At 30.3% G+C, this 17,126-nt stretch overlaps 2 protein-coding genes and 1 long non-coding RNA gene across 6 annotated transcripts in view; 1 reads left to right on the forward strand and 2 right to left on the reverse strand.

Moving 5' to 3' along the window:
- The window catches only part of LOC107455517 (fatty-acid amide hydrolase 2-B), a 37,146-nt gene extending 33,715 nt beyond the window's left edge, over window positions 1-3,431 (reverse strand). The window contains exons 1-2 of one of the 3 annotated variants that reach the window (XM_087164044.1): window positions 3,320-3,346; window positions 3,181-3,234 (exon numbers count right to left, since the gene is read on the reverse strand). The gene's annotated coding sequence lies outside the window, so the exon portion shown is untranslated. Of the gene's footprint in view, window positions 1-3,180 lie in introns of all 3 variants that reach the window. The other 2 variants (XM_087164042.1, XM_087164043.1) reach the window with 2 other exon arrangements.
- Window positions 1-17,126, forward strand: part of LOC147809408 (uncharacterized) — a 67,414-nt gene that overhangs the window by 48,175 nt on the left and 2,113 nt on the right. For both annotated transcript variants that reach the window (XR_015433738.1, XR_015433737.1), the window contains one exon: window positions 5,606-5,682. This is a non-coding gene — a long non-coding RNA (uncharacterized LOC147809408). The remainder of the gene's footprint in view (window positions 1-5,605; window positions 5,683-17,126) is intronic.
- Window positions 15,508-17,126, reverse strand: part of LOC139426413 (fatty-acid amide hydrolase 2-like) — a 51,353-nt gene continuing 49,734 nt past the window's right edge. The window contains exon 8 of the mRNA XM_087164045.1: window positions 15,508-16,384. Within this exon, the coding sequence (XP_087020171.1) occupies window positions 15,806-16,384 (579 nt within the window). The 3' untranslated portion in view covers window positions 15,508-15,805. The remainder of the gene's footprint in view (window positions 16,385-17,126) is intronic.

Genomic DNA, 17,126 nt, shown 5'->3' on the forward strand with positions numbered 1-17,126 from the left:
GGGCGAACATTTTTGTTTCGCGTCGGCAGAAAGAACATTGACTGCGTTTATAAACTCAAAAAGGGAAAGCAGGTAATTCTATGTTGAAAAACATAGCAATCTCAATTAGTCGACAGAGCTCAAAATAAAGGATCTTATAACTGTCTTTGAACAGTCGACTAAATGTTTACTTCTTAATAGTAATTCATATGAGCGTGAATAATATTATTGAAAACCTGTGATTAAACAATTTTCTTAAAAATAAAAATCAAAAAACGGTAACATATGATCCCATGTGTTTACGACAAGTACATTTACAACATTGATACGTCATAAGATCGCTAAAAATGTCATAAGACCACTAAAATAGGTCATAAGACTTAAACTCATTTAATGGCACAGTATTGTTCACTTTTATTTTCTTTGAGAGAGACAATTCCCGGTAATAATGTATGAATTATAATAATATACTTTTCAATGAACGTATCTTAAATTTTCATTAATCTTCCATACAATCTATTTCACTTTTTAAGAAAAGTGGTAATGGCTTTATTTTTTATCAAGGTCAAATACAGATCTATTCGACGTTGTGCTTCAGTTTACATCTTCAGATATAAATCGTGATACGCTGAATACTTATTTATTTTTTAAAGCAGAAGTTTCGATTAAGTAATTAAATTATAATTTTTGGAAATATTCTTCAAAGATGTAGCAACTTGATCTGATGATTATGTGTCACATGAAGAATTAAAGTTATTTTTCTCCCGTTAAAGGAAATAGTTATTATAATTTTTATTTCTGATTCTGAATAAAAAAACGTTTAGAAAAATAAGGTTTTGAACCATTATTGTTAAATTGTACTAAGAGAAAAATTTATCATTAAATTAAATTTTTAAGCTTTAGCATAATATTTAAAATTATAGAAAACTAAAAGTTTTTTTTTTCTTTAAAGGAAACAATTGTTATTATTTTTATTTCTTATTTAGTATCAAAAACGTTTAGAAAGAGAAGGTTTTGAACCATTAATGCTAAATTGTACTAAGAGAATTATTTATCATTAAATTAAACTTCTAAACTTTAGCATAATATTTAAAATTATAGAAAATTAAAAGTTTTCTTTTTCTTTAAAGGAAACAATTGTTATTATTTTTATTTCTTATTTAGTATCAAAAACGTTTAGAAAGAGAAGGTTTTGAACCATTAATGCTAAATTGTACTAAGAGAATTATTTATCATTAAATTAAACTTCTAAACTTTAGCATAATATTTAAAATTATAGAAAATTAAAAGTTTTCTTTTTCTTTAAAGGAAACAATTGTTATTATTTTTATTTCTTATTTAGTATCAAAAACGTTTAGAAAGAGAAGGTTTTGAACCATTAATGCTAAATTGTACTAAGAGAATTATTTATCATTAAATTAAACTTCTAAACTTTAGCATAATATTTAAAATTATAGAAAATTAAAAGTTTTCTTTTTCCTTAAAGGAAACAATTGTTATTATTTTTATTTCTTATTTAGTATCAAAAACGTTTAGAAAGAGAAGGTTTTGAACCATTAATGCTAAATTGTACTAAGAGAATTATTTATCATTAAATGAAACATTTAAACTTTGACATAATATTTAAAATTATGGAAAACTAAAAGTTTTCTTTTTCGTTTTTTGTATGATGTGAACTAAATAAAGTTTTAAAATAATGTTAAATTTGACTTGAAAAATTATTTTTCTTCTAAATTAAACAATTTTACTTTAAACTTAATAACTAATTTTGCTAGAAACTAAACATATTATTTTTTGTATATTGTATAAGCTGGAAACAAGTTGTGAAATAGAGATATTAAATTTGTCTCGGAGAATTGTTTTTCCATAAAATTAAGCTTTACATTTTAAACATAAAGCTTAATCTTACAGGAAACTGAACATTTTATTTTTTGTAAAGCCAATAAAATTCCGAAACAAAGTTAAATTTGTATTGAAGAATTATTTTTTTGTTAAATTAAACAATTTAACTTTAAACACTACATTCAGTTTTTCAACAAACAAAATATTTCAATATCTGCATATTATATATGCAAGATAAAGTTTTGAAGCATTGATATTAATTCCGTCTTGGAGAATTATTTTTCTAATAATTAAGCACTTGAACTTGAGCATAATATTTGATCCTGAAGCAAACTAAATATTTTATTTTCTGTTTATTACATAACTAAAAAGACAAAGCTTTGAAACATTGATATTATTGATATTATAAGCCTGTCTTGAAGAATTATTTTCCATTAAAATTAAATACTGAGCAATTATACTTGTAGAATGGGGCCGGGATAGCCTGGTTTTTTAGGGCATTGGGCCCATGTGGTCGCAATTCCGATCCCAGCCAGTCGAAGACTCCCCGTACAGTAAATGATGACTGATGCACGTTAAATCTGTCGGGTCGCAAAGTCCACCATGTTCCTATAACAAATCAATACCTCTGGAGGTCCGGAATTCTAGATTGATCGTTCTCTGATTCAGATCAAAATTACAATCAGTGAATAAATGAATGGATGTATGAATGGGTCCACACTATAAACGGGCTGTGATATGTCTGTGGCTGAATTCGTATTATTGGCCATAGATGGTGCCATTGAAAAACACGAAACGTTCCCTCTGCCTTAAATACGCTTGGTTTCCCCAAACAGGCTTGCTTATATTGGCAAGTAGCATTAGAAACAACAACTTATAGCATAATATTTAATTTTGCAACAAACTAAATATTTAAATTTTCATTTTGAAAATATAATCTAGAATTTTTAATTACATTTAATACTTTCATCAACGGAAAAAATATTCTTTCACTTTTAAAAAAAAATTAATATGAGGATGATATGATGATTGCTTATCCCTATGATCTGAATCATACCAGATTCTTTAGTTCATTCAACTTTACTTCCTAAACATGCATGGGTCTTTTCAGAGGGTCCTCGCGTATATAATGAGCACCATGAATAAAAATTTAAAATAAAATTATGTGAAATTTTAAAAAAAATCAATACTTAAAAATGTTAATAATTTTTATAATGAATTAGAATACACTTTAATAACAAATACAAATTCCCATTTAATTAGTAATCCAATATTAATTGTATGAAAAAATATTCATAATAACCCACTATGTAACACTAGAGATATTTTACGAATGGAGTAGTGGTACATTGTGCTTACAACTTTGATGAGTTTCCAGAAGTCATTCACTTCAGTCTTCGTTAACATTAGTCACTGAACATAATTACACATTTAATAATAAATCATACATATTTTTAATGTTGTGTTTAAGAAAAAAACAATTAATGATATACTTTACCTAACAATATTGCAGCTGTGATACTGTGTGAGTTATAGATATAGCAGTTAAACAAAATGAATATTTGACCTTTAGATATACATTACATGTAACTGCAGCGATTAGAGATACCTTTAACTTAAGAAACGGTTCTAAAGTCTAATCAGTATTGTATTTCATACATGAATACGTCTAACTTTCCTCCTAGCCTTGAAATAGATACTAAAAAATGCAGTTCTGAAAAATCTTATCAATTTATTGAACATTTGATGAAAAATTTTTGATGTACAGAAAGAGGTTTGAGGTTATGCTTTGAGGTAAAAATTTATAATTATCAACTCTCAAACAAAAGAATTTTTTTCCAGATCTTTATTGTATAAAAATGAATGTGAAGTTTTAATAACATTTAGAAACATTTTATTTCGCGATAAAAAAAAATCTATTTTCATAAAAGTGAAGTTTATTTATTCTAAAGTAGTAGCAGTACTTTATTCTCAGCACATTAGAGCTGCAATGCCTCACCCGCTTTGCTTGCCCGTCCATCGTGAAGTAGAACAAGACGTGAAGTAGAACAAGACGTGAAGTAGAACAAGACGTTAAGCAGAACAAGACAAGATCCTATACGCGCACTCTCGGTCCTTACACAGGCTGATCAACGTGGTCACCGACCCGTACACTGACCGCAGCCAGTGATGCCAGTCCCAAGTCAAAATTTTTGATGGTATCCACTGACGGACCAACATAATATTGATGATATCCATCAATAATTCCATCAGGAACTATTATATTTTTGATGGTAACCAACATAAGTAACCATCACCCCAATGTAGGAATTCGGACTGATTTATGATGGTCCAACAAGAGAATAGTATACATTAGTAACCATCTCCCCAGTGTAGGAATTCGGACTGATTTATGATGGCCCAACAAGAGAATAGCATACATGAGTAACCATCACCCCAATGTAGGAATTCGGACTGATTTATGATGGTCCAACAAAAGAATAGCATACATAAGTAACCATCACCCCAATGTAGGAATTTGAACTGATTTATGATGGTCCAACAAAAGAATAGCATACATGAGTAACCATCACCCCAATGTAGGAATTCGGACTGATTTATGATGGCCCAACAAAAGAATAGCATACATGAGTAACCATCACCCCAATGTAGGAATTCGGACTGATTTATGATGGTCCAATATAAGAATAGCAACTTGTTTTGATGATTTGTTCATGTTGAACCATAAGAAATTTCTATCATAGTTTCTCAGAAATCAAATGTTGGAACGATCATGAACCACTATCATCCCAGTTTAGGAATTCGGACAGAATTTTGGATGGGCCAACATAAAAACAAGGTCTTTTGAAGGTATATTCCTGAGAACAAATAAGAATTCCCATTAAATTATCATGGAAATGTTTTATTGGAACCATCATGGATCTTCATGGATTGTTGGTCTAATGAAATTTCTTTTGATGGTTAACCATCATAGGATTAAAGTGGCATTTTTCATCATGGAATGATGGAAGATTGTTGGTATATCAAAAGCCATGAACTCATAATGCGAAATGTTGGATGATAGTGACCATCAATTGATGTTGGGCCATCATTAATCGCACTGAAACCAACATAAACCATCGAAATGTATTGATGAGATCATCAGGAAACTTGGTTAACTTTGGTGTTCTACTGGGAACCGTGAAAAAAAATCACTTTTTTTTCTTTTTCGAAAGGTTATAATCTGTTATGAAAAATTATAAAAGAGTTTTAAATACAACATTAAGGAAATTAATTTTGCAATTTATAAGTTTCAAGTTATACATTGAAACAGGCAAAAATGTTTTAAAAATTTCATCCATGAAATTCATCCCTAAAATTTTATATTGAGCTGGGGAAAATATTTTACCTGATAGAATCCGTAAAACTACACGCAAGTTCATAAATATAAACAAGTTTATAAATGTAAACATAATAATATATTTTCATTAAATCCTTCCCTAAGAAAGTTCGCTCTATTTTAAATGTTAAGACAATATAACATTTGAAGGACATTTGCATTTAATTAACTCGTGATTTTCTACGTTACTATTTTTCACAAAATTAGCAGAGCTATTTCCTCGTTTTTATTTAAGGAATAATCTGCCACATGCTCTTTTCAAATAACTTTTAAGTAAATACAATCTTTCTAACAAGGAAAAACACGCATTTCTCTCATAAGTGTTTTATTATTCTCTCATAAGTGTTTATTATTCTCTCATAAGTGTTTTATTAACATTATACTTTTTTTTATTCAACTGTGTAGCTCCACTGCCTACTCGCTATTGTTCTCCAGCCTCTGAAACTGCTAGAGTATTTCATTTCCGATGAATGCTTCTCGATGTAAGCTTCCATTCCTTACACTTTTTGGCTTAGTTTTTTTTTTCTTTTAATCTTTTTCTCTTTTTATCTTCGCAAGTGTTCGAGTAAATTCAAGTGCGCTTAACAGACCAAGCTATGAACAACTGAAATAATTCAAACGGAGTCGTATTTTATGATGATGTAATTTTCTCACTGAAATATATATTAAAGAAATGAAAATAACAATATGAGGACTTTAAAAAAACGCTTTATTGATATTTATCATTTACATAGAATTTTTAGCTATAACATTATATTATTCAAAAATAAAATACTGTTCTTAATCAAAATCCAAAGTTGAAATAAAAAGTTTGATTAGTTTTGTGTTTTTTTTTATTTCCAAAACATGATTCTAAATTTCTTTTCTCTTGTATGAAAAAAAGATATTTCTCTGTTTTTTTCTCAACAATCGTGTGTTCTAAAGGATTTTATTTTATAACCGCCGTTGAACAGCCAATCCAATTTTTTGGTTTGCGACTACTATTGTTAAACTCTGTAGCCCTGTAACTTTGAACCTGATTCGGAAGACAAGGGAACTCATGGATCAATTATTGAGAGAAATTTGCCTTCGTGGAGGACTTTTTGATAAAACTAACCCGGATTTGCATTACATATGGAGAGGAAAACTATGAAAACCTCCCATGGTTAGCCTGATGATAAGGGGACTCTATCCCATGATCCGTCTACCTCTGTAGATATCTTACATCAGAACTATGGTCGGTGCAAGCCGGATTTCGGAATTCGTATCGACCAGCCATCGCTTGGATTCGAACCCAGTTCACATAACTGGAAGACGAACGCTCTATCAGGTTATTGCCGTTATTCTAAAGTTTTCCACTTGGAACAAAGATTTTCCGTATTATTTCGCCTTCACTGTCATGGTTACTGTCCTTAATATTGATTAACATATCACCAAAAAATGCTAAACGTGATTAAAACGTGAATGAAGCGTGATTGTCAACAAGTAATTTTACCTGTCGCAAAGTAACCCCATTTTACGGTACGTGGCTGTAAGAAATTGCAATTCTATTGCTAATAGTTTTCGCTAAACTAAACGAAGCACCGCGAAAAAGAAAGAAAACAGCTTCAACTTTGACATGAAATATCTCGGATCTTAATGTTCCTGTATTAGGTTTGTATTAAAAGCTACGTCATCCACTTTGTAAAATGTTTCTGATCAAATTAAGATGAAAAGTACCGGCACTCAGGGTGAAAATCTTTTTCACCGCAGCATGTTACGGAATAAAAAATTTGATATTTACACTGTTAGAAAATTTTTCGGAAAAAAACGATCTGAAAAACAATTTATTTAATTGTTATCTTATCATATTCAAACAAAACAGTCAAATAACTATAAATGATATGGTAATTAAACTGCTAACTGTGAGAAAAACTGCCTATTAACTGATTTCACCTAATAAGGTTAAACAACCAGGAATTTATTGCACCGACAATGCCCATCTAATGAGACCACTTAGTTCCTTACATAGCCGAGAGAGCCAATCTGACAGCCTTATGACTGACAGAACGGGGGTTCGTCAGTCACCACACCACAATATTTCCTACTTTCCCTTCAACGCATGAAGAGTTTCTGGAGTCCTACAGTTCTTTACATAGCCGAGAGAGCCAATCTGATAGCCTTATGACTGACGGAACGGGGGTTCGTCAGTCACCACACCACAATATTTCCTACATTCCCTTCAACGCATGAAGAGTTTCTGGAGTTCTACATTTCCCAATTTGTGGTTCGCACTCTTCAATGTCCATTACCTTACGAAAATCTTAGTTCCAATATCAAATTAAATTTCTTTTTTACGGTTTTGATACCATGCTAGTTGTAAATGGATAAAAAATGGTCAGTTTTCTATTCAGGATTTTACAACCATACCAGTTGTAAATGGTTTCAGAACCGTACAGGTAAAAAGTGCTCTTTACCGTAAACTTTACAGTTAATCGGATGGACAGACTACTGCCGGTTATTTTATCATAATTGTTGAATAAAAATTTTAATAGTGTACCGTAATTTCTTGCGGCAATATTTCATTCCAAAATAAAATCCCTGTATCACTCTTAACTAGATTAATATCACATAGAATTTACGGTAAAAATAGGTTTTACGGTAAAAACGGATTTTATAGTAAATTGGATTACGGATGATGCACCCAAATCGAAAGCGCCGGTACTTTATACCATAGTTTTTACTGTGTACTTGCTATCATTTGTTCATATCCTAACAGATTGCTTTGATCTCTCATTTCTCGTGTTCTAAAATTAAGGCAGCGTACATATTAAATGTTATACGTCAAATGAATAAACGACAATAATCACTGGTTCTATTGATTTTACTTTTTATAATACTTAAAATTGATGGGACAAAAAGATTCGCAAATAAATATTTAAAAAAAATATTTCTTTCTCATTTTTAATTAATGTGTTAAAAATAAAGTTTACGTTTAACGAAGAAAAAAAGATAACAATTTGAGAATTTGTAACTGTTCTATTTATTTTATGGGAACTGTGAACTTTTTATTTATTTACTTTGAATTGACAAAATGTTTATATTTTTTGCTAATCTCAGTAATATCTCAGTTTAAAGTTAGTCTCAGTTTATGGTTAATCTCAGTTTATATCAGTCAGACTTATCGAACTACAAGTGAACTAAGTCCAATGTTTCTTGGTCTCAAAGTTATTAATATATTAGATATTTCAACATCGCAAAACATAATTGTTCGAAGTTCAATAAACACTTTTTCCATCTTTAATGTTTAGTTTGTAGTAAGTATTTAATTTCTCATGGAATATTATCTAAACTGTTTGCTCGCACTAAAATCTAACTTGATGATGACTTTCGCAAATGACAATGACTTCCTTTGAGTCATTTAGCTTCTTAACGTAAAAAGACTACTTGTAAGTTAACTTCATAATATTTAACTCGGGCTCCACAGCTCTCCGATTGTTCTCACTAAAATTGAAACTTTAAAATGCTAACAAATTTGAGTCATTTAGCTTCTAAATCTTAAAAGACCACTTGTAAGTTAATGTTATAATATCTAACTAGGGTTCCAACTCTCCTTAATTACTCACTCAAAAATTGTAACTTTGTAAACGATAAAGACTTTCTTTGAGTCATTTAGCTTCTTAACATAAAAAGACTACTTATAAGTTAATAATATTACCTGCATATCTATTAAAGCATCACAACTCCATAATTGCTAGCACTAAAATCGTAACTTCTTAAATGATAATAACTTTCTTTGAATCATTTGAACATTAAACTATGAAATGTATTATAAAACATATACATAGAATACAAACCAGGTATAGAAAAGGGTAAAATGATTAGCACTGTCAAAAATAATGTCGAAATCAATTTAACCAACATCACTTAGACTAGTCAAAAAAATTTATAGCTAGACTCAAGAAAGTAGAGAAGTTAACATCATCGAAAATATTTATTCCAAATTATACAAATTCACACAATCACAAAATCAATATTTTTCAAAAAAACTAAAAAACTCAGAAATTATTACATTATGTATTACATACACTAATTAATATCACATACAATTACAGGGAACAATTTAAAAGCAATTAAAAAATTTCTGCGAATATGAAAAAGAACAAAGTGATATCGATCGTAATTATTCGAACGAATTTTGACTATTAAATTTATTAAATTTAATGATGAAAAGAGAAGGTTTTGAACAATTAATGTTAAGATGTACTAAGAGAATTATTTATCATTAAATTAAATTTTTAAACTTTAACATAATATTTTAAATTATCAAAAAATTTATTAATTAAATTATATGTAAATTATAGAACAATATGACTAGTAAATTTAAAAAGAAGATTCAATATTAAAACTATTTGTTTGTATTATCAAAACTATTTTGTTGAGAAAAGGCTATCATCAATTTACAAGAAAGAAATGTAATTACAATTTATCATAATAATAAAGCATAATAATTTGAATTTTTATAATTTATACTACAGATTTAATAATTTTATGCATGGTTAATAGTAGTAAGTTTGAGAGTTAATTCTTATCGGGGAAATTTAATTTACAAGGAGGAAAAGTCATAGAGATTTGAAAATTTTATGTATAATTAATTAATTAAGAGGGTAAAAACATTCTATATATTAAAATATAAAGTGTTTCATATTAAATTACTTTCTATATGCATTGTTTCAATTTCTTACATTTAATAATGGAATCTAAGAAAATAATGATTTTTTTACATTTTTTCTCTGAAAAAATGTAAATGAAATAGTTTAAAAAAGGGAGAATTTTTTTTTTTAATTAAGTCTTCATAATGCCTTAGTTAATTAGACGGAAAGCTTCCATTGCTCACATTCTGATAAAAGATAAAAGTTCAACTGATAAAAAATAAATAAGCGTCATTATTTGATTCTACTGACATTTTATTTGAGAACTTTTGTTCCTTCTAGATATCTGAAAGGACACTAAGTTACAAAACAAATAGAATTCGTATGTGTCAAGGTTCAGGACAAAGTTCACTCGACCGACAGAAAACTCGTGTCCGTTATCCACTGAAGCGAGGAATTTTTCACTTTTCCACGGACTCTTTAATAACCTTAATCACTTATGTTAGCATTTGTAGATATAAATTCAAATAATATAAATATGTTTTGAACTTTTGACTGACTAAAGTTTAAAATTAACATGTTTCTATTTTGAAATTCAACTTTAAGAACGAATACAGTTAGAAAAAAATAGTTTGTTTCTAATGACAACATCTTCAGAGTTTTGAATTAAACGTCTCTGAAATCAAGCTTATATTCTTGAACCATAAAATAAATGCGGTAGTGCATAATCCAAAAATTTATTATATGATTTATTTTTTTGTTCTGAAACTTCTTGTTATACTTCTTTTTAACTTATTATCATTTTTGTTTTTATTATTTATGAGTTTTTTGTCCCACTTGAATTGTCCGAAACAATTTTTTTTTACAGACAAAATGTGGTTTAAAAAGAAAACAGTATACTTGTCATTATTTAAAACTCGTGTATCCAAGGATATATCGAGAAATTGGCATCATTTATATCAGATATTAATAGCCACATTTTCTTAATGTTTCAACAATATATCAATATATCACGACTTTTCAAAACAGGGGGTATACTTCAACACCAGTATTAATGTCGGACATTCATTAACCCTTTCACGCAGAATGTCACAAATACGTGCCAGCATAAAACCGTATCAACCCAGGGCTTAGAATAGAAGGGCTAGTTCACTCCGCTCTTACAGCTGAAGCTACGATTTCCCTCCTCATGACGTCACTGTGTCCACAGATCTCGGAGATCGCAAGCGAAGATTATGATAACTTTGCATCTTTCTCTTTGTAAAAATAAGTTAGACTTTTTCTGGTTATTAGCCCTCAAACTTTACGTAATTAACACATTATTTCCGTTCATAAACATAGTTCAGAAAAACCTCCTTGGCCATTATCTTAAAAAAAATACCATTTTAAACTTATAAAAATATTTTACTAGTTGGCGAAAATGACACTATAAATACTTTATTTTAAAAAGTTTAGTTTTAACTTTAATTATTAAAACGAATGAAAGCAAATATCGATACATTTTTATCTACATATTCTTTTATAACAATAAGTTGAGTTAATTTTAGAATCCCTGATTTTAAAATATGCCATTAATTTTTTCATACTTAATCATTAGGAAACATCAACCTTAAACGCTAATTACTGAAACAAAATAATAATTTAGGCTCATAATGACATTAAAAATTTTACAATTGCTTATAGATATTTAAATTTACGATGATGTAATTTATAGATATTTAAATTTAAGAGAATATAATTTTAAAAAAAAATCATAAATATTTAGAATAACTACATTAAAAGTATGTTATGAAATTAAGAGAATTTCAACTATATACTATATATTTTGTTTATACATTTTATTTACAATTAAATTTTCTTTGACTTTATAAATTTTTTAATTTTTTTGACCTACCTTTCTTTTTAAAGTAACGAGGCGGTTTCTATTTAGATATTGAATTTTTATAAAAGTTCTTAACGATAGAAAAAACGTATTGCTGTTTTATATTAACTGTGTCATTTTGGAATCCATTCTTTACATAGTTGTTCATTTACGTTAGGGAACACGCGGAAAATTATATTTTTTCCTTTTGTTTTTCTATCAGAAATTTTGCAAGTTGCAATCGCGCAAACTGGCATTTCGATAATAGTTTTAAATGTTTGTAAATTCACTGCAAAAACTGAGGAAAGTCATTACAGAAAAAAAACAAATGTCTTAAAATTAGTCACAAAAAGAAATGTTTCATTATTAGTTAGAGCTATTAAGGCCGAACTTTCTTGAAGTAAACGTGCGAGCTTTGCGCCAAAGTGACGTCACTAGAGAAAATCGGAGGATTGGCGCGGCGAGAGTTTCTACAAAGGAGTGAACCAGCCCTTCTATTCTCTTTAGCCCTGGTATCAACCAGGGTAAAAAGATAAAACTGGTAATCAAAGTAATTCTTTAGCAGTTCATTTGTGGGCGTAGTTATAATTGTTTAATTTATTTAATTCGCTATTACTTTGTTCAAAATAAAACTAGTTATACTTCGAATTAACATTGATTATATATATGATTAAACTAATAATAATTAAAATAAAAGCAAAGTAAGTCTGTCAAATCAGAAACGACTACATTTAAGTTACCGTTTTTTATTTAATGACATCCTGATTCTGATTTTGTACGAATGCTTTTCTGAATCACCCGTCCCCAAGGGGTTAATAGGAGTTTATGGACGCATTATAAACAATGACATGAATGTGAATAACTCTATATCAATTTAACCCTTTCAAACACTATTTTTACTATGTTATAAACAGTTAATTTTGCATTTACTACTTAACGGTTAGCGTAATAGTATTTGTTAAAGCCTTCTTACTTGTGAGTAATGGTATATCATATTCAGAGAGAATTTTGTTAAATTAAAAATTTTCTTTCGTTTTCTTTTTACTTTTAGAAATTTTTGTATTTGCTTTTTTACCCCTGACATACCTGAAATTTACTATTTTGTAATCAAAACTTAAGAGTTAATTTTAACACCAGGATACAGAAAGCAGTCATTTTGTTTGTTATCACTTTAGAAAAATTTATTTTTACAGCTAACTAAGTTGGTACCTGCTACTTCAGAAGAAAAAAACTTTGAAATCACATGGTTGGGCAAAATCACGTGGTTGTGGTCTTGCCCACGTTCATGGTTCACGCTGCATGACGCGTTAACGTTGCACCGATTATTGGGATACCTGCGAGTGACGTAGTGTGAGTAACTCGATCAATGTTACCAACATTAGTAACAGTTCTTTCTATTCTATTTAGAGTAAGCCAAGCCCGCCAAGTATCAATTCTCTTAAATGATGCATTCTATACTCTTACACAAAGATTCTTTCACAAAGATTTTAAATTTTTCGCCATGTATTTATCACTTAATACAAAGACGATCATGAATGCGTGTAGAACATAAACAAACTAATTTTGCATCGAAATTGACACAACACTGTATTTTGTTAACTTTGCGTTAATTAACATTCTAACTTATATTGAGAAACTTAGCTCAACTTTAACAAGCCACTTTGCTTATGAACGATCTGCTGGTGCTGACGTTATAGATCACATATGTGGGTATCTGTGTTCTTCTTGAAGTCACAAGTATCAAATTATGAAGTATTCTCAGCTAAATCGTGGCAAAAACCTCAATTTATCCCTGCATGACGTCGCTTGCAGGATGCAGTTGTACTAGAGCCCCTGAATTAGACAGACCGACTTATCATTTATTGTTGGAGCAAAGAGCTATCATAAGCACAGCGAATAAATATTTTCAAGTGGTAGTTTATTAATTGTAGCTCTTTGGTTTAGTAAGTTCGATTTAGTAGATTTTAATTCACCACTATTTCTAAACAATGCGTAGGCTTATATGATTCACCACTTTATAGTACTTATTAAAATCTAATCATGACCACAAGTAGTAAACATTTTTCACCGATAGATACAGCCACCTCCTTACAACCATCTGAATCTATATCTGATACTGACTTAGCTCCACCCAAGGAGGATTCCAGTTCAACTGTAGATCCACCCACAACTCCAGCAAAAGTTCAACCAATTAAGCATATAAAAGTTCTTATTCGTGGTCTTCCAGTTGGATTCTATACTGATCATATCTACCAGGAACTGGCAAAGTCAGACATCATAACGCAAAAGATAATTCAGTTTAAGAGAAAAGTGGGCGGGACCTACAGGCTCCTCCCACTTTTTCTCACAATTCTCACAGAAACAGATGTTAATCGACAAATTTTCTCTATCACCAATATACAAAGTATCCCGGTCAGTATTGAAAGGTTCCGAGGCGGGCAAAATCCAATCCAGTGTTACAACTGCCAAGAATTTGGACACAGTCAAAGATCATGTAATTCACCATCAAGATGTGTTAAGTGCTCCGCCAAACACCGATCATACGAGTGCCAAAAAGATGAAAATACACCACCTAAGTGCAGTAACTGCGGAGACTCTCATACAGCCAACTACACGGGGTGCAGAGCCCGTCCCCGTAGGAGGGGAACACGTGCCATACCACCACCAACAACAGGACTTGCTCAAAGGTTGGTTACAATAATTAAAGAATTGCAAGAAATTTTAAAAAATCAAGAAGTGCTTCAACTGCTTCAGAGGATTATGGGAGAAGCCACTCTTGCACAGTAACGTCTTTTTTTACTTGATTTGAACTTCTATTTGAACTCTTATTATTATTCAGAACTCTAATTTTCCATACAGATTATTAAAATAAATACTGCATACTGCCCTTTCAAATTGAAGTTGATCATACTAGATGGCGCCACTAAGGCTTGACAAAATTTATGTAAAACCTTCACGCCTATGAATCACGACTTTTGTATATATATAATCATCATTTATTCATGCTCATATTCAATTTTCTGTACATATTTATGGCAATTAATGTAAATATCTCTGTTCAAGTTGTAATGTTTTCTAATCAAGGTTATATTTTCTGTACATTTTTTCATGGCAATTACTGTAAATATCTCTGTTCAAGTTTGTATTTTCTCTAATCATGGTAATATTATTGTAAAGCTACCACAACGACTGCTTATATTCAAAATGTTTTTAACTAATTTTTGTAGTTTCATGATGAATGGGATAAGGGCCGCTGCACGGCCCAGGTGACCAGCTGTTTTTAAATAAAGTAAAGTAAAGTACTTATTGCATGCTTTACATTTTTAAAAGCAAGCAAATATTGTCAACTATTTTCAAAATTTACTTCGTAGTTATTTACCGTTTTTCAAATTATTTTGGCGTGTCCGGAGCAGTTGGCATCTCTGTAATAACATAACTAATACTAACATAACGTTAACTTGCGAACTTGTTTGCTCCAATATTACTTGATAGGTCAGCTCTGGTAGTATAGGAGCCTTAAGTTGTACAATAACGGATGATTTTAATAATTTTGATTTATTTCATTGTATTTCTAAAAAAACTCCCAGTATATGCTAATTTTTTTCTGCTACTGCACTGATCAAATTTCTTGCACGTATCTGATTATTAACACGTTGAATGCCACGCAAATTTTACATGGTTTGCCCGTCTGCCCAAACGGTAAATAACTACTAACTAAATTTTACAAATATTAGACAGATTTTACAAGTTTTTTCGAAGGTTTAGCATGACGTGTCTGAAAAAAGTGGCGAATCATATAAGCCTACGAATTCTTTGGAAATAGTGGTGAATAAAAATCAACTAAATTAAATTTATTAAGCCAAGAATTACAATTAATAAATTACCAGTTGAAAATATTTATTCGCTGCTCGGAGAAAGCTGGCATCTCTGTGTCTATAAATAAAAACTATTTTTGTGTGTTCTATATCGCATTAATTTCTTCAACCCATTTTAGCAACGATAATAATATGAAAAAAATTAAAAATTTACTCAAATTATGTGTTTCTAATAACCTTGGCTTCGCTGGTCACCGGTAACCCCGTGGCTCTACAAACAAACTCAGTGCCGGTCACCGGTGACTGTTAACTCAACGTGTTAACTTGGAGGAATCCATCCACCAAAGACTTTATCGAGTTCTTTGGCGCACGCCAAAGTCAGAGCATCATTGTTTTTCCTGGCAATTATCTGCATTCCATGTGGCAAGCCAGCATGATTTAGTCCAAGTGGACATTGTGTTACTGGAAATCCAAGAAAGTTGAACCCTCCTACGTATGCTGCGTTTAAGAAGTCTGGTACCATCGCATAATGGCGAGGTGCTGAGAAAGGAAGAGTAGGACAGAAGAAGACAGAGTTTTCATCAAGTATGCTCTCAAAATCTTCTTCTAATCTGTGTAGTAAATTCTTATATAAATGAATTTTATCCCTGTTAGAAAAATATTCTCCAAAACCTGACAAAGCTATGGTTCCTAGCGAAAATTTTGTTCTACCAAAAGCAAATTTTACTAATTCTAGTATTCCATTCATACTGTTGATTTTTCCCTGAGAAATATGCTGTATGAGATTGGGAACATCAGAAAATAGGAGAGGAAGAAATAATGCACTAGTCAGCTTAAGCAACTTTACGTTCACTTCTTCTGCTGCCACGCCATGCTCAGTGAAGAAATGATCAATAGCCTGGAGAAAAAAAAATTTTATTTGAACTTACGTTTCGAAACAAAATCATAAATTTTCTGTTATGTTATATCAGGGTCACCACAAACGGCTAAAAATGCAAAAAGTGGTGACAAATAAAATTCTAAATTTTATTAAAAGAGATTAAAATTAGAAATTTTTCATTGCTTAATTTTTCAGTTCATTATTGAAAGGGAATGTTCGTTCGTTCGTTCGTTCGTTGTTGTGGAACTGGGCGCCTGAGGCCTTACGGCCTTTTTCCCATTCATCTTGAAGTTAAACTTAGAAACATACGTGACAAAATTAAAGTTTGGGGAGCAAATGGAGTTCTTGAGAAAAGAAAAATGGCACTTTTCCATTATTAGGCAATGACAAAATTACAAGTAATAAAAATGTACATGAAAAAGGTAAAATTAAAGTTCGATGGGAAGATGAACACTAATGAATATTTACAGTTTGGAAATACATATAAAAGGGGGGCGAGTGAAAGGATTGTGAGGATGAAAGGGAATGAAGCGATAGGTTTTGCTTTAAATATGAAAAATTTAAAAAAGGAAGTCATAGTGATAGTAACGTTTAAATAATTAAAGAGATAATAAATAAATAAAGTTAGTTGAGTTTCAACCACTTTTTATATTTTTAATTGCCTGTGGTATCCCTGTAATAACTACTAAGACATTTCCGAAGATGTTTTTCTAGTGCCAGCAAAAGTAATGCATTAATATTTTAATAATTTCAAAATAAT

The sequence above is a fragment of the Parasteatoda tepidariorum genome, chromosome 5, assembly GCF_982258835.1.
Source record: "Parasteatoda tepidariorum strain Cologne lab strain chromosome 5, Ptep-v5.0, whole genome shotgun sequence".
Taxonomy (NCBI): Eukaryota; Metazoa; Arthropoda; class Arachnida; order Araneae; family Theridiidae; genus Parasteatoda; species Parasteatoda tepidariorum.